This window comes from Haliotis cracherodii, unplaced genomic scaffold (genome assembly GCF_022045235.1).
Source record: "Haliotis cracherodii isolate W230 unplaced genomic scaffold, xgHalCrac1.p SCAF_9, whole genome shotgun sequence".
NCBI classification, from domain to species: Eukaryota; Metazoa; Mollusca; class Gastropoda; order Lepetellida; family Haliotidae; genus Haliotis; species Haliotis cracherodii.
Window position 1 is genome coordinate 18530727 of NW_027266343.1, and position 19134 is coordinate 18549860.

Here is a 19134-nt window from a genome sequence, read left to right on the forward strand (position 1 = left end):
ATCCCAAGTACCGAGATTGAATGACTGTGATGCTATATTAACATTATGTTTGGGTTTCTTTTCATTCCATTATGTTCATACTCAATGTTGGTTGGTTGGTTTGTTGTTTAACGCCGCACTCAGCAATATTCCAGCTATATGACGGTCTGTAAATAATCGAGTCTGGACCAGAAAATCCAGTGATTGATATCATGAGCATCGATCCACGCCTGATCACCCGATCCCGTTAGTTGCCTTTTACGACAAGCATAGTTGCCTTTCTGGCAAGCATGGGTTGCTGAAGACCTATTCTACCCCGGAATCTTCAGGGGTCTTCATACTCAATGTGAGATAGTATGACCTGACTGTTAAATGAAAAGGTATATCATATTTAGGTGCACTTATTGTTCACGGCAACAAGAGTCATCCTGTGAGGGCCAAGCCAGTTACTCCTGGGGAGAAATGGTCAGGAGTAAGATTACTTGGGAATCTGTGTAAGTGAAGGATTTTTTACTTAATATTATATGTGTTCGGGAATTAGATTGTACAAAATTTCAAGATAGAAAAAACACATGACCGATTATGTACTCTCACCACGCTTCGGAATTTGGATAAAATCTTAGGATTGGAAAAACATATATATTATAAATTATATTCAATTATCCGTTATCTGTTACAAAAATTATCGTTATCAGATATGTGTTTGCATAGAAGAGGGAGAAACGTTCCATTTGACACTCAAATTTGTCAATATAAAATCATATTCATTTCACATCCTTGATTAATAAAATTAAAAAAATGCATGATAATATGTAATGAACGTAACCAGGGCGTGTCTAATCATAAGTTGTTTTTAATTCAACAGACCGTCCGTTTCCCATTGGTGACACAAGTGTCAGACTTGTCGGGGGTATGAATGAGAATGAGGGACGTCTTGAAGTCAAGATTAATGGAACATGGGGGACTGTCTGTGGATATGGCTTTGACAGAGCTGATGCCAAAGTCGTTTGCCGAATGCTTGGATATGAGTGAGTGTTCATTTAATGTTTGTATATCACATTATAACGAATGACAGTTTTCCTTGCCAGAAGTTGTATTTCAGCACAGTAAAATATGTTCCAGCTTTTCTCTGCCGCCAGAATATAATCGACTCTTGTTCAAGTAATGACCAAGTGAATGCATGAGCAGTGATCAAATGGTGCTAAACTACACAAATGAACCACGTACTTCATCCTCTTTAGTATCTCTCACACGAAGTGGATTCTTGGGACCTTTTCTTCATTTGAATTCCCACGTTAATAAACTGTTGAGAACGATGTCTTATGTTTAGCTTATATTTACCAAAGGCTCAAGTCTTTCTGGTCATTCCTCATTGTTCATGGTGCAACGTTATCATTTGAAAGCATTTCCTCTCTTGGTCTTGGTTCTGAGTATATGTATGTTTCGGCGGATAATTGAGAGACTAATTATCTTTACATTGTAGCAGAATAAAAAAAAAAAGATTTATTGTTTAAGTGGCAGTCAGATAGTCAAATCTATCAGTGAATTAAAAGACCTATCACTGCTGAATGACGAGAACCTGATATCATGATATCATGTATCGTCACTGGTCAAATTGCGACTGTTCTAAATTCAAAATAAATATACTGCTTGCCGTACAATGCAATTTGTAAGATTTTATGACACATTACAAAACCAAACTGTAAGATACAAATTGGTTCAAGGCTATATTGTAGGCATTGGAAGGAACCGACGATGCATTAAATAATGCTTTCCTTAGCTTTTAGTCAAAATAATTTGGATGTTTTAATTCAATTAAGTTAACTTTACTGATTAACATACCATCAAGTCTTGTTGCAGACAAACACAAAAACGCAATATGTCTGGTTTTGTAGACATTGAAATCAACTGAGTGAGTGAGTGAGTGAGTGATTGGGTTGCACGCCGCTTTGAACAATATTCCATTTATATCACGGTCTTTCAGCTTAATGTGGGAGGAAAGCCAGAAGTGATACAGGTCTGAGACGTTTAACACTTCGGTGAAACCCACGAGCACGGGTATGGTGCTGACAAACCTAGAAACATAATCGGGGTGAACCTGGAATCGAATCCAAAGTCATAGGTTTCTGGCGAGCCTAAGGGACGCAACCCTGCACAGCGAATTGCGGCGCCTTAGACGACTGGGCCACCCGTGCCCCCTTGAAATGAACTGAAATGAACATACTGTCATATGAGTTGACGAACGTAATGCTTGGCACTTCCTGAACATGAACCTTCGGTGAGTGAGGGAGTGAATATTCATAGTCCCATCGGCAATATTTCAGCCATATCGTGACTAAATCAAGTTAGACAGTAACAATACATACAATGTTATTATAAACCTGTCTGAACCTTCGGATAGATATGGGTTTGAGTTTGTCATGTATACTTGTATCTATCTGCAGCTATACGATATCACCTGACGTTTATTCTGGTTCAAATGGCGGTTTGGGCCCCATACATCTTGGCTACCTTAGATGTACAGGCACTGAGGACACACTCCTAGAATGTGAAAGTTCAAGGTTTAATTGCAACCACAGAGACGATGTAGCATTAAGATGCAGTGAGAAGCTACTTCCCACTCTTGAAGGTAGGTGTTCAGCACCGTGTTCACCATCAATTCTTTTGTCTAATCTACAACAAAGTAGCAGATTGGAGGGTGTGTGTGTGTGTGTGTGGGGGGGGGGGGGGGGGGGGGGGGTGTTCTGGGTACATTGAGTCAAGCCACTGCTGGTCAACAGAAGATTCCTTGTGTTAACTGAAAACAAAAAAATGATAGAAAAGATAATCTCGGTCAATCCTTTGCCTACCAGAGGTTCCTCCAATCAGTATGAACGAGTAATGGTGTTCAGCACAAAATGTGTACATAATGTGTATGAGCTATTGACATATAAAGCCCAACATAACGCAGGATGGAGACCTGAATTTTATTACATGTATTCATAGTGGTGAAAGACAAGGTATCACATTGGCAATGTTTTAAGAAATTTACTAAAAAATATTTGATAACCTTTCTACACTTCCATCTCTTGACAATTGCATTCTCACGATACAAAATATCGACATAGGCATAAGCAGTTTAAAGAAGGGTGATTCATGAGGCTTTCATGAAGCATGTTTCTAGTATTTGATACATGAACACGTCTTTGATGCCAGCTGAATTTCTCTGTAGGTGTAGGAAAAAAGTAGAACAAAGAAATGTTAACAAAGACATCAAAAAGGTATAAACGTGAAGTAATAAAAAGAAACATGCATTTGTGTCAGCTATAGTGATATATTTAAAAATGTTATAACTATTGTTCACTATTTTAATTTTTAAATTTGACAATTCTAGTGGGCCAAAAAAGCACTTTACTACATCTAGTGACTTCCAAATATTTAGATAAAGGAGTAGAAATGAGAACCAAGTATCATGATTTTCCAAGTGGTATATAACTGGTCATATTTGTAATTGTAGATATCATGAATGATGTGCAGATTCGTCATTTCCATATGAATGACACAGATATTGGTCTTGAAATAAATGGAAATATTACGGTCATGGAGAATATCATATCATCTTACTCAAGAGGATACGGTGTCACTTTCAACGTTGGAATGAAAGGAATGCCTCCTGTTCTTATTAATGGACTGGAGGCAGTACACAGCCATTTGTCAGGGATCATAGTTGCCTTCAACAAAGGTGATTTTGCAAGCAGTTCACAAATCAGGATATCGAACTGTGATATCAGGTCAAATGGAGAGTATGGTGTTTACATCCAGCAATATGTGGACATTTCTTTGACGTCATGCAGCTTTTCTAGGAATACTGAAGAAGATATCTACGTTGAAAGTGATGCCTTCATAAACATTCTAGGCTCAAACTTCTCTAGCAGCACCAATGGTGTGTTTAGACTGAATTTGAGAAGGGGTGCAAATAATCTTTTCAAACTTTCTTTTAGAGATTCACAGTTCCATGACTTTGCTTTTCCAAGGTGGTACCACGGCTGGGGTAGTGGAAGAAGTATGTTTTATATCCCGTCATCAAATTTAAAAGACTTGGATATTGAGTTCATTAACAATACATTCCACAAAATAACTGGCAACATGTTTTACTTTTATTATTATTACGAATCCAGTGCCATACATATCAGGAACAACACATTCCAAAACATTACTGGCAGTATTGTTCAGCTACGGCCACCAAACAACAGATCTTTTCAGTTATCTTTTGTAAATAACACTGTCAAGAACATCACATCGCTGGCATCTTCTCAGTCTTTAATGGAAATCCGTGATGAGAGAAATGCAGAAGGTCAGGTCAACATAGCCAACAATCTATTTTCTGCAAATAAAGCTGCGCAGGTAATACTACTTGGAGATATTAGAAAACTCGAAGGGAACATAACAAAGAACATATTCAAGGATAACATCTGCTCCGAGACTGTAAATGTTGCTTCATATCAGTTCAAACTGAGGAACAATGTTTTTAGCAACCCATCTGCCACGTGTGAACTACACGCACCAACGTTTGAAAGATGGTATGCCATTGATGCCCGATGGAACTTCTGGGGGAAGCTGGATTATGTCGGAGAGGGTATTTGTGGATTTGACATTGACATGGAGAAGGGATTTGTGCATTACCTGCCTTACTACCTATCTGAAGAGTTCAGTGATGTCTCTAGAAATGATCAGTTAATATTCAGTGGTGGTGAGATCACTAGTCAGGTACATCTTCAAACGTCTGCATCACCGTTCAGGATAAGGAGATCAATATTCGTCAGGTATGTACAAAGGAGATGTTAGCAGAACTTAGATAAAGAACATGACATAGTTATGCAGTGTCTAATCATCCTTGAGCTACAAAATCATAATTGGCAACCCCTAGACAGCTTCAAAAGCTGTATTCGTTGCTTATTTTGACTCACATTTCAAATTGTTTCATTTTTTATCAGGTCGGAGGGTATATTACACATTGACAGTGATGTGGAACTACAGTTCCATCCGAATAGAGGAATCTACGTAGAAGGTATGGACGCTTTCATACAATGGTCATATTGTCAATGTAAAGTGAGTGAGTGAGTGAGTGAGTGAATGAGTTGGGTTTAACGCCGATTTTAACAGTATTCCAGTTATATCACGGCGTGATAGCTTAATGTGGGAGGAAAGCCCGAAGTGATGTAGGTCTCAGACGTTTACCACTTCGGTGAAACCCACGAGCACGGGTATGGTGCTGACAAACCTAGAAACATAATCGGCGCGAACTGGGATTCCAACCCACAATCATAGGTTTCTGGCGAGCCTAAGGGACGCAACTCTGCACAGATAATCGCAGCGCCTTAGACTGGACCATCCGTGCCCCCTCAATGTAAAGAGTTGGATGTGTAGCCAGACAAGTGTTCCATCAGGATAATCGTATGTGAAATTTACTATAAATGCTCCCACTGGATTAGGCAATTTCATTTCAGTGTTCTCCTGATCTTGCATTTATCATTATCCCTTTTGTTGACAGGCGTGCTAGTGGCTGGAGAAGGCGGTACTGCAGAAAGAGTCATATTGACTAGAGCAGTAAACGAGTCCTGGTTTGGCGTTGTTCTTCCATACAAGACAGGTAATAAGCTTTCGTTTGAGTAAGTGAATTGGGGTTTAAGGCTCTTATAAACACTATTTCAGCTACGTCGTGGTGAGTCAGCATGGTGTTGGTGAGGGAAGGTCACAGTGGTGCATTTCATGGAGTGAACATGGACATGGTGCCGACAAAACACAGGATCATACCAAGATCAGAGAAAATCTGGGATTCGATCGCACGATCGTCAGCTATACACCGTGAATTCCAGTGCCTTAGACAACTGGGCGGGCAATGTCCTGTTTATAAACATATCTTTCAAAGACCATTTGTCATGAAGATCCGGAAAGAGAATAGGTCTCTGTCAACCCAAGCTTGGCTAAGAGGCGACTATGCTTGACGTAAGAGGCAACTTATGGGATCGAGTGGTCAGGCTCACTGAACTGCGTAGATCAATGCTCATGATGTCAATCACTGGATTTTCTTGACCGGACTCGATTACTTACAGACCGCCGCCATATAACTGGAGTATTGCTGAGTGCGGCGTTTTACAACAAACAAATAAAAGCAGAGTCCATTGTACGATCCCGACTATATTATAATGAGATGTCTATGAATCACTATCAAATAGTGATGATACCAGGTATGATGATACGTGGAAAGTTCAGCATATTTTGCTTCACCGGTGTCACCCGTCACAAACGCATGCTAAGGCGAGCAAATTGTTCACCTGAAACAAATGCTGGGACATATGGAACAAGTCAAAATCGGCAATTGCATCAGACATCATATTTGTCACTGAAATCTGTCACTGACTTAGGCATTGAATGTTGTAAGTGAGTGCTTTGGTGTGTTAGAATTTAACGTCACGAAAACTGATTCATTGATAATAAATATTTAGATTGAATAAAATCCTGTCATCGATTGACAGGATAACTGGATCATCAAAACTCGATTTTAAAACTCGATATTTAAAAGAAGATAACAACTCTACATAAAAAAGGGCTACAGATAGCCAGCCACCAAAGTTAGGCCACCATACTGGGGACGCGTGGACTTAAAATACTGCAGGATTTACACCAATCCTTCAACCTTCAGATACTGGCGATTGCATGTAAGGTTAGACATCAATGTATTATGACAAATATACAACTCCTAAAATTCTGGCATGCATAGAAATACTTTCAATGACATGGAACTTACAACTCCTAGGGGGACAATAATTGTACGCTAATCAACACACACACGCACGCGCACACGCATACGCACACACGCACACACACACTGTGGGTACAGCCATAGCTACTTTCGCACCAGCTTCGGCCACTTTGTTGCAAATGATTCCAACATGGTTTGGTAAGCCAGTAGCTAGGTCATTAATTTATTCAACCATTTCACGTGTAAGAGGCGTCAGGCAACAAACATTTACACGTGGCGTGCTATCGGTAGGGCAGGACATACTTACCCTTTCCGCGAACACCTGGTATCATCACTGAACTTCAGTGATCCATTCAAAAACAATCGCAGCTATTTTGCCCAACGGAGTCTCTACTGGCGCATAATCGTGACTGGTTATTTTTCGGCCTAAACATTTTTTACTTACATAAAATGGTTGTGTTATTTGAGGTCTTGGGAGTGGGAACAACAACAAATTTGGTGAAGTAGGGCACCCAGGCTTTGGACGACAGCTGGCAAGTACAGAATTTTTTATTTTCCATTTTTTTTTTATCTTTTTTAGTTTGTGCATTTTACTGGTAACATCAAGAAATGATTTAACTGTCTGATTCATTGTTTCACTTTGAGATGTCACGATCTTGTTCACAGATGGGGTATCTAAAACAGTGAAACTAGTCAACGGAACAACAGCTTACGAAGGACGGGTTGAAGTGTTCGTGAATGGGTCATGGTCAACCGTATGCAATATTGACAGGAATGAGGCGCTTCTTGTCTGCAGGGCATTGGGTTATGGGTAAGTATGTTATTTGTGAAATAAACTTTGATTAATAATGTTTCTGCAAACAGGCTAAAACAAGGCCTGGTTGGCTCGAAGTCAGTACACTCTGTACAAACAGTTACACATACACCCGCGCACACACATGTACACATCTTCATCAACCCATGCTTGTCGTAAGAGACTAACGGGTTCGGGTGGTCAGGCTCGGTGATACGACTGAGGCTTGTCATCTTATCCCAGTTGCATAGATCTATCATTTACAGACTCGATACCTGGATTATTGCCGTGTGCGGATTTTATCAACAAACCAAACATGGAACCGGGGACTTTCTGATATATCCTCTTGTCCAGATTTGGATTCAATTACAGCATATATTATGATAAATTCAGATTCATACTACATGGGGTCAATATTTTCTTGATCTTGTGGATTTTATTACCTGAAGTGGTGGAACCCAAACTGCATATCCCCTGAAATATTGCTAAAAGAGGCTTAACTCCATATCCACTCTCACCCATTGCTTTGATTCAAAACCTCACTCTACTTGCTTCAAAAAAATCAAAGCCTCATTCTACCGTGACATTGTCAAATCTTACATTCTGATCTATCCGCCAGTATCAGAATAGCATCTGCATTAGACCACATCTTACAACAAAAAGACATTTATTTGATAGCACTTTCTCAAACCCGATATGTTTTAAATACTGACTTTACTTTATTTTATATTGATTATATATTTTATGTAGCGAACTGAGAGAACAAATTGAGAGGGTCTAACTTCAACATTAAGTAACATGAACACCGTTTGAAATTTGTTGCTACTTTATCACAAACTTTGACATCATGTCTACAGCATCATAATGCCGAGGCCTCCTTTCAATGAAACATTTTCACTTTTTATTTAGTTGTGTACTTCAGAATAAAATGTTGCTAGGATGGCTTACATGGAATCTGTGCTAGGTTGTTTTACCTCATACTGAAGTGCTATTGTAAAAACTATGGTTTGAGTGTCTGCAAATAAGCATGAATTGTTCAAAATGTAATTGATCCTTCAAGTCAGTTGTTTGGCCTATTCAAATCATTTAACTTTAATGATGCCACTGACTGATCCCTTTATGAGGAAATAGATTTTTTATGTGTTTTTTTTTCATTTTGTCCTAGTAGATAAGAACTGTTTTCAACTGTTATTTTGTATTCTAAACCTCAAGCTACCACGTTCGATGTTCGAGAAACAAATCAACTATTAAATGCATATTTGAAACCTGTAACTTTAAAACACAACCAAGACTTCTTAGCCTTGTATTTTATCAATATAAACTTTTCGATACTGACAACATTGCAGATCGGATGAGTTTGCAAACTACCAGCATGGTGGGGGAAGTGGACCTGTTCTCCAGGATCTGAACTGTGATGTGATGGCCTCCTCCCTCTCTGATTGCCAGCCCAGCTACTCCACCAGTAGATACTGTAATCATAATCGAGATGTTGGAGTTAGATGCCATCAGTTTGTAGCTCATACAGGAACACACACATGTAAGGAATATTATTATATCAATATGGCTGATTAAACTGATAGTTTTCAACATACTATCTTCTTGCTATCATCGTAACACAACACCTATTCAGGAAGAAGGGGAAATATGTGCACAATGAGTATATTATGTCATTTAACGAATGCTAAACCCATCCATGCTATTTTTGGATCCACTAATAAATCTTGCATCGTATTGTAAATGAAAATAAATTAATATTATTTAGAGCTATTATTAAAATGTCATGTATAGGATTGGATGAAGTGCAGATTTCTATTATTGATAGTGGTGTAACGATTGCTCTAACTATTGATGCATTGCTTTTGTTTGTCCATGCCTGATAGTAATACAAGTTAAAATATTACCAGTTAATATGTGTTGACATGACGTGAGTTTACCACTTTATGTAATAATGGTGATCTTCTGTATCCTCTGTGACTCTCCGGATTTATTGCATATATTCTGTTTCCAGTCTCCTACCTGAAAAGTGTGTCAATCCTGGATTCCAAAAGTGGTCTTGTAGTGCAGACTCCCACGGTCCGCTTATCCAACTGCCACGTCAACAACACCGAGAAAGTAGGACTCACCATCCAGACCGATACCATAGACATTGACCTGAATGGAACAGTCGTGGAATATGGACGGTCAACAGGTATTTTGACTAAAGTTACTAAACGTTTCCGTCTCAGGAATGGCACGACACAACACAACCAAGGAAGTGGAATAATCTTGTCTGGAGAAATATCTCGTACAACTGTTGACAAAATGAACATCATTAACAACACTCTCCATGGTTTGGAAACACAGTTCAAAAGACATAACAACGACAAAATGTTACTAATCAAGCACAACTATTTTGTGGATCATGTTTGGGAAGGGTCGGGTCTTAAACTAGACAAGTATCTTCAGCCGAACAGCCTGGTGTCCCTTGAACAGAATACATTTAGTAACAATGTCAGGTCCATGGATGTCAGACTGAGTAGTGATTATTATTACAATGACAAGAGGTGCCTCATCAGAGGGAATATCTTCAAATCAACTGGCCCAGTGTCAGTGTATTCAGAATACGACACATCTGTCTTCATTGAAGACAATACCTTCAAGAATTCCTTCGGTGGGGACAAGTGTTTCTTTACTGTGGATATACATAATACAAGGAATGGTGGCAGAATTCAAAATATTAGTCTGTCTACTAATAGTTTCAAAAATATTACAGGTCGATGTGTTGTTTATGTGAAATCAACAAAATCTCAATTTAATGGAACGCTCACCTATAACCAGATATTCAATTCTCCCACCAGTGAAGCAACAGTCATGTTGAACTCGAAAAATGTTAGTCTTCATTATAACACGTTTGATAACCCGAGAGCTGATTATGAACTGAAGATCCTGTTGACTGGAGAGGAGGAAATTAACGCTGAGCAGAACTGGTGGGGAAGTGCTGATGCAGCTATTGCCAGAGAACGAATTCTAGACAAGCGTCTTGACCAGAGGCTTCTTAGAGTAGACTTCCTTCCAATCCTCACTGATCAAAATTTCGATTGTTCTGGGTTGAGGAATTGCAGTGATAAGGGCGAATGTGTTCGTCCAAATGGATGCAGATGTGACGCGGGCTGGGCTGGAGTGGATTGTTCTGACTTTGACTGCTCTGGTGTTGGCAACTGTAATGGAAACGGTTTTTGTATAGGGCCAAACCAATGTGATTGTACTCTGGGATGGAAGGGTCTATCCTGTGTGCTTGCTACATGCCATGAAGTTAACGACTGTGGTGGAGATGAAAGAGGATATTGTGTGTTGCCTGAGAAGTGTACATGTTTCCCCCAGTATAGCGGAGCTGACTGCTCCCAGTGTGCACAGCTGAGATGGGGAGACAGTTGCCTTCCTTGCCCTCAGTGTAATCATGGATCATGCAACCTCACAAATGGTAAGTAATGAATAACACAATGATGTTCCTGTTTACATTTAATCTCATTGGGTGTGATTTTCTTTAAACGTGTTTATAGATGACCTAAGTTTTAAATTTATACAATGTTGTATTGTTAACTTTTCGAATTTCTCGATTTAATCAGTACGTGTTTCTTGTGCCTGCACATTTGTATGGTATAACATTTTGAATAACATTTTTTGGATGACCATTTCTGATTCAAATAGGAGACTGTTCATGTGTTGCTGAAAACTGGTCAGGAGAATTTTGTGACACGTGCAGTGAGACGTTTTATGGTCCCGACTGCCTTCCATACACTAATGTCCTCAACATCATCCCAAGCTCTGGTCCCGACACTGGAGGTACAGATGTCCACATCTGGGGACACAACTTCCCGGAGACAGAAAACAACATCTTCTTCTGTAGATTTGACTCCACAGTGGTCAGTGGCACACGCGTGACAAAGGAACACATCACTTGTAAGAATCCTCAGCATCAAGCAGGCATTGTAATTGTTGAGATTTCTCCTGATGGACTACAGTTTACGCGAAATCAGGTAAAAACGTATTCTAAATACATGCAAGTGAGAGCGAATGAGAGGGTCAAGTTGTTGGTTGTTTGTCAAGGATAAACATTATGTCTCATTCTCTTATCATCTTGTAGGAACACGGTAGTGTGTATTGTGTGAGTGTGTATTTATGTATGTATACGAGCCAGTAAGTTCGCAAGAAAGGAAACAGAAACTTTAATGTGTATCGATTCCTGTTGTCCAGACAGCTTTCAGCTACTATGAAGTGTGTCCACCTGGAGCGTGTGGGAAGACGGACACTCCTCCCCATGGCCACTGTCTCTATGGAGGATGTGTGTGTGTACTGCCCTGGTCAGGGGAGGACTGCAATGTCGAGTTGAAGGCACCGGTTATCTCAACAGTTCAAAAGAAGCAGTTTGCCGCTGAAGGAAATGAATATCAACTTCAATTAACACTTATTGAGGTAAGTTGTGTTCTTCTTATTATCACAATAAATGTGACATGTCCACATAGTTTGGTAAATGTATTTTCCCAAACAGATCTAGTTATCTGTTCAATGCTGGATAAACAAAGATACACTAATTAATGAGGAGTCAGGTGAAAGGTGGAACTGAAGGTATATACAAATATCTATCTATCTATCTATCTGTCTGTCTGTCTGTCTGTCTGTCTGTCTGTCTGTCTGTCTGTCTGTCTATCTATCTACAAATAACATATCATTTAATTATTTTGCAAGAATAAGGCTTCATATACTTTTGTGTTGCTTGAAGATTCAATTACTTGCTGTTATAAGTGTGTAGTGATGACATACCATTGACTATATCTAATGTGGTCTTCAATTCACAGGGCAGTCCTCCAATTGATTGGAATTTGTTTGGAGCTCCATCTGGAATGAAAATTGACCAAAAGACTGGGCTCATTTTCTGGGAGAGGACGGTAGCCCGTGTCCAACCATATATCATCAACGCCAGGGCTTCCAACCGTGTAGGACGTTCAGAGGTTCAGTGGTCATTGACAGTCCAACTGTCCTATAACATAACAATAGAAGAGGTGGCGCCTAGTGGGGTACTCCCTGTTCCGAAAAACATACAAATCAGTGGAATGGTTACTTATTTTAGTGGAACCGCTCAATCATTGATTGCTTTTGTTGATGTGAAGTAAGTATACATGTTATCTTGTTTTATGTATTCATTAACAATCACAACGAAAAATTAAAGTTTAACTTCACAGTTTAACTATCACAGTAATAGGGAGTCAATTAATTTATTTTAAATAGGAATCTTATAGTATGGAATGCTTAACAATGAGGGGCGGTGGGGTAGTCTAGTGATTAGAGAGTTCGCTCGTTACGCCGAAGACCCGGGTTCAATTCCCCACATGGGTACAATGTGTGAAGCCCATTTCTGGTGTCCACCGCCATGATATTGTTGGAATATTGCTAAAAGCGGCGTAAAACCATACTCACTCCTTCACTTAACAATGAGGATCTATTTTCACGTAATGATTTCTGTTTTGAAACTTATCTTGTCTGCGAAAAACATACGCATGTGCAACATAATGAGCTGGGGTTTTTTTCAGGGTACGAAATAAAGGCAGAATCACAACGATTTCCATCGTGACATCACCGAGGAACAGGGAAAGTTTTGAAGCAGTATACTTTCCAAAGGCTGGTGACAGTGGACAGTTTGAAGTGGTGAGGTATACTTCTTTCTTTCAGTTAGGTGACCGATAGATTTAACCGCTCTAAAGCCTTCAGTAAGTGTGACATTATTTAATAATCTTGACGTAGTGTTGGCTGATGAAAAAACATATTTGGTATCGGTGAGATTGCATGTTACGGTGTGGTCTTTTTAAAAGATTGATTGCATAATTAATATGATTAAATTAATTACTACTTTAGGATGGCCGTCACCCCGCAGACAGTGGGTTCACTCCTCAGAAATCTTGGAGTGTGTTGGGGATGACATGCGTGCCTGGGTATGTAAACAGACAAGCCTACATGGACACGGACGTGGTGGAGATGCGGGGTGTTACTGTACTCAAGAATGATGGAATCAATGGGATCAATGGCATCACAGCTAGAGTGAGTTTTGATGCAGTACCGACTTGCATGACTTTTCGGAATACATGGACATGTATAATAATAAATTTCATAGACATTTTATCATGTTCTGTCGCCGAGAGCGGTGAAACGAACGACAGTAGCGACCTACATAAAACAAGCAGATTTTCTTTATCTACTTGTTCTGGATGACACATAATGATGGAATCAATGCGATCAATGGCATCACAGCTAGAGTGAGTTTAAATGCAGTACCATTGTGCATGGCGTTTCAGAATACAGACAGACAGACAGACATTATTGTCATGTTCTGCCACCGAGAGCACTGACAAGAACATCGACAACAGCAAATAAGCATACATTCTTTATCTCATATTGTCTGATGAAACATTATGTTGATGTGTCAATAATTAGTCTGTGTCTATCAGGTAGAGGGAACTGGTGGGCCACTAACATCTGTAGTCGTGAGAGCACGAAACAGACTATCAAGTGATAGTTCTCAACCCTTAATAATACACTTGGACAAAGATTCTGAAGTGTCCATAGATCTGATCCTCACAGCATCTCGTCCTCTCCGGGGCGTTATTGCTGTTGTGTTCAGCACAACCGATGGCACCACAGCCAGAGTTAGAATAGGATTGCAGCTAAATGTCAGGAAACCTGTTCTGGTCGTCTCACCAACATCCCTGTCAGACAGTGTGCCTCGAGGAACTCAGAAAACGTTCCAGGTATGTCCTTTGAATTGGAAATTATGTTCTTATTATAGGCGGCAACTGAATTATTACAGAGTGTATTTCTTTCACCGGTGTAGTAGGCTCAAACGACTCCCCCTAACTTTGACTCTTGAGTCATATGGGCCTCGGCTCAAATGACTCCCCTAGCCAGGCTCAAAACACTCCCTCTAGGCTCAGCTTATTCCCCTTCTGGGCCCAAATGACTCCCCTTGTTTTGAATTAAAATGATTACAGAAAAGATCAAACATATCTTCTATTATAAAGGTTTTCAACCCCTCTTACTCAGTTTCTATTCTGTGGGAGTCATTTGAGCCTCGGAGTTATCGAAGCCTTCGACGGGGAAGTCGTTTGGGCCTAAGGGGAGTCATCGGAGCCATAGTTATATTATGGCCTATAATGGCGACATCAACCAAAACGTTTTTATGTCAAAAAAGAATGTCAGGAATGCTATGTCAGCTACATTTTCTAATTCCTGGTTGCTCATGTCAACAGGTGAATATCAAGAATGAAGGTGAAGTCACAGCTAAATCACTCAGAGTAACAATGCCTTCAGAACCAAGACTTACGATGTCTGCATACTCCACAACAACTAGAATAGCTTCAGTAGATGGCCTCGACCTACAACCAAACGAGACGGCCATCTTGGTATTGACAGTCACGACTGGTGCAACTGATAGTCTAGGGCAGTTTAGTGGCAGCGTCGCCCTAAACTCGGATCTCTCATCGGCCAGTATCTCCTACAGGTTCTATGTGACATCCCAGGAGAAACTGAACATCACAGTTCGGGTAGAAGATGAATACACATACTTTGCTTCTGACAAGCCCTTGGTGTCTGGAGCTGTGGTGACACTTCGAAACCCTAGAAGAGGATACACGGAACAGAGAATAACCACTAACCAAACAGGCATGTTGGTCTGGACATATACCTCAGCATACAAATTCCATGATAATAAATTATCAACGTGGCATAAATTCTGTTTCTTGAAATATATTTTTCGTTAATCATGCATGAAAACTATGGTTGTTTCGAAAATGATATTAACAAAATAATCCTGTCCTTCATATCATAGCTAATACTATTATTTGCTACATACAATACATGGCTGTTTGACATTTGTTTGACGAAATGCAAACTTAAGACTACTACCATAATGTGTCATATGTCACAGTGGTTGTATTCCTAGAATTGCAATGGTTGAGGTGTTCTCTTCACAGAGTTTGTGGTGTTTGGGGATGTGCACGAAGATCGCTACACTCTGACAGCCACTGCTCCAGGACATGGATCCTACTCACGGGTAGTCATTGCGAAACCGTCAGACGCCTCCTACACCATTTTCCTGCAGAGAGTTGCTGTAAAATACACCTGGACTGTCACCCGAACAACATTTGAGGACAAATACATAATCACACTGGATTCTACCTTTGAAACACAGGTAAAAAAGCAAAATAATTTACCTTACCTCGCTAGTTATTTATTCAATTGGCATGTTCATTATTTTACTTATATCATTGAGGTGGTCAACTTACATTGTAAGTTAAATTTCTAAAATTATTATTCTCGTTAGTAAGGTGTACATTTTTTAAATCATGGAGTTGACATCATGTATATATAACTGTACATGATTGATATGTGCTAATTAGTCATAAATGATATGGCAAGGTACCCATGCCTGTTGTCACCGTGGAGCCAGCCAACATCAATTTGATCCCTTATGAGGAAGGGAAGAGAGATGTGATCAATTTCAACATCACCAATCACGGCCTGATTAGGGCAGACAATGCCAGGTTTACTCTGCCAAGTCATCCAACATTGATCTTTACACTGGTGAATATGTTGCTTTTACCTTTAACTTCATGGGTACAATGTGTGAACACCATTTCTGGTATCCCCCAACCTCATAGTGATGGAATATGGCTAAAAGTATTGCTGAAACTATATATCAGTATAATTTCTCTCAAATACAAGATGAAAGGGTAAGAGAGTTGCATCCCTTATCCATGCCAGGATGTTATGAATACAAGAAACACCCAGTTTACCATCTTTGATCTAAAACATTCGTTGATCAAATTTTGAAGTAGACTAAATGGGAATTTTATTGGTGATCGTGTATACTAATCGTAAACACACGACAACACTGTGACTAACCCATTTTGAGATATATTTTAAGTTACATTATTATGGAATGCAAAATACCAAATCACAAGATGCACCACCCCTCCTTTACTTATATCAGTGCTGTAAACATACACTCTAAGTCACATATTATTTCACGTGGCTTAAAAAACAAAGTCACTTCCAGACTGGCAAACTGGATAAACATATAATCTCAAAATTATTTCAAAATGTGCGGATTTGGGCAATCAATAATGAGCCTTTAAAAAGTATCCAGTCTTTATATGATAGCTATGTGTAAATGGTGTAACAACATTGTCTGCATCTTCTTCATAGACTATAGATCCTATAGGAGGTGTAGAGGCAAATACAAGCGTCATTGTTCCAGTCTTGGTTAAACTGAAGCCTCGAGTGAAGAGGAACCTAGGCACATCAGCATGTGGTTTGAAAATGCTTTACGATTACTATTGTGGTGGTACAAAAACTGGTGGCCAGGACATCACATTAACAAGGGTGTATCCAGGAAGACCTCCATTGCCCTGTGGTGGCAGAGTCGGAGGGGGAAGAGGAGGGAGAGGAGGAAGAGGAGGGAGGGGAGGTGGTGGAGGTGGTTATGTTGGAATATCAGGTAACATTGTTCATATATATTTATATCCCTGTAACAAAATTTAAAAACAAGTAAAAACAAGTAAAAACAAGCAAAAACATCCCCTAAACGTAACTGTGATATGTTTTAAAGAAATGCAGTGTTTGGTTTTAGTTACTGGTGGTGGTGGTGGGTCATCTCCGTCTAGTTCAGTTGTTGTCTACAATCCCGTGACTCCAATCACCTGCAACTGTGCTGGGACGCTCATCAAGACGTGTGCTTTGGGTTTTCATCCAATTGCTGGATGTGCTGTAGCAATGACTGGTTTCTCTGGTGCCAGTGGCTTCTGGGGATTTGCAAAATCAATCTTTGACTTTGCTACTGCATGTGTCCTTCCAGTTGTTTGTCCTCAATGTGCTCTGGGTCTAACTTTGTGGCAAGCTGTTATGTAAGTTATACATATATATGTGTTGTAAGTAAGTTCATTGTTTATTCAAAGGTTATTAAAAACATGTTACGAGTTAGCAAAACTCATTGTCTCAGACCTGCATTATTTATAACTCACATTAGAGGAATTTTGCTAACATTAAAACATGAGCAGGTCTTGACCCCCAGTAATTGGAGTTGAAGGTTCTCATGATGGTACAAACGTGACCAAAATTAGTAAAACATTTTCACGTTTGAAAACTATAATTTCAGTGCAATTAATGACTTTCATGCCTTGTCCTTTCATGGCACAAGTATGCTGGTTTACTATCACATGCAAGTTCAAAGATTCGAATCTCATTTGATAATGATTAACAACTTCAACTTGCGTCACTTTAATTTGGGCTTTCCTTTCGTGTAGAGATATTCTGAATTAATGTTCAAAGTACGGCTAAGCTCTAATCATTCACTCTCTTCAGGTGCATATACGAAATGAACAGAGACTGTAATTCAAAGCGACGTCGACGTGCCACAAATGGGGAGATCATCCAAGGAGTCGTGAACAGTAATGCTGCCCTCAGGAACTACATGATCATGTTGCAGGAACTCTTTGGAGGACAAGAAATGTAAGGCACAATTTCCTTTGTGGTACAATTGAACTTTTAGTATTTACCATCCAAAATTGGCTTTCAAAGATGGAAAGGTTGCATATTAGATGCCCAGACAACAGTGTTGCCAGTATGATAACAATTTGGTGTAGAGATACGTTTTCCCCAAAGTGCTGTTACCTAACATTGCAGTATAAAGGTTTTCAACCGGTTTCCCTGTACAATATATACACGGTGTAAAAGGGGGTACTATTCATAGTTGAGATCTTGCAACTAATGCGTCAAATAATTTAAGTTGACTACTAATGGACAGGCCCTTGAAGATCCGGGGTAGAACAGGTCTTAAGCAACCCATGCTTGCCGTCAAAGGCGACTATGCTTGTCGTAAGAGGCGACTAACGGGATGGGGTGCTCAGGTTCGCTTACTAGGTTGATGCATGTCATCGTATCACAATCGCGTGGATCGATGCTCAGGATGTCAGTTACTGAATTGTCTTGTCCAGACTCGATTATTTACAGACAGCCATCACATAGGTGGAGTATTGCTGAGTGCGGCGTTAAACAAAAATCAAAACAAAAACAAACTTATGGACAACTTTTAAAACCGGCTTTTCTGCTATCATAGTGCATAGCTTTCATACCTATTTCACACTATGCCTTTGTGGTGTACGTAAAGTTACATGTTTTACTAGAGGTAATTTATACGTTGTGAAATTTTCAAGGGCTACTAGCATAGCTACTCTCTTATAATCTTATTTCCTACCACCAGAGATAAGAACTTTGGTTTTATTGATATGTATCTTTAATTTAATTCCGTTTGTTGCAGCAATTGGCCAAAGTATCAGTTTGATTCGTCTGCCTACAGCCGTAGCATGAGTTTCAGAAACATATTAATGAATTGGTTTTATCTTCCAGGTTGAATACAATATTATCAAAAGTTATCAACACCATTTACGAACAAAGAGAACAGTAAGGTTGACAAATTCTCTCCTTGTTGAGCATATCATGAATTGTTATAAAACATTTACAATCAGTTAAGAAGAATCTTTCTCCAGATACCCACCCTCCACACGGTATGAAATGCGTTTCATTAGTTTCTGTT

The 19134-nt window shown here is 39.6% G+C and overlaps 1 protein-coding gene across 1 annotated transcript in view; it reads left to right on the plus strand.

The window, feature by feature from the left end:
* LOC139453245 (uncharacterized) overlaps positions 1-19134 on the plus strand; it is a 92773-nt gene that overhangs the window by 66221 nt on the left and 7418 nt on the right. Inside the window, exons 10-30 of the mRNA XM_071234871.1 lie at positions 375-473; positions 845-1007; positions 2424-2608; positions 3476-4781; positions 4953-5026; positions 5510-5608; positions 7388-7532; positions 8861-9051; positions 9523-10974; positions 11202-11530; positions 11748-11966; positions 12350-12660; positions 13082-13196; positions 13404-13586; positions 13994-14293; positions 14792-15203; positions 15515-15732; positions 15960-16124; positions 16749-17040; positions 17173-17446; positions 17904-18050. Coding sequence (XP_071090972.1) covers positions 375-473; positions 845-1007; positions 2424-2608; positions 3476-4781; positions 4953-5026; positions 5510-5608; positions 7388-7532; positions 8861-9051; positions 9523-10974; positions 11202-11530; positions 11748-11966; positions 12350-12660; positions 13082-13196; positions 13404-13586; positions 13994-14293; positions 14792-15203; positions 15515-15732; positions 15960-16124; positions 16749-17040; positions 17173-17446; positions 17904-18050 — 6679 coding nt within the window. The remainder of the gene's footprint in view (positions 1-374; positions 474-844; positions 1008-2423; positions 2609-3475; positions 4782-4952; positions 5027-5509; positions 5609-7387; positions 7533-8860; positions 9052-9522; positions 10975-11201; positions 11531-11747; positions 11967-12349; positions 12661-13081; positions 13197-13403; positions 13587-13993; positions 14294-14791; positions 15204-15514; positions 15733-15959; positions 16125-16748; positions 17041-17172; positions 17447-17903; positions 18051-19134) is intronic.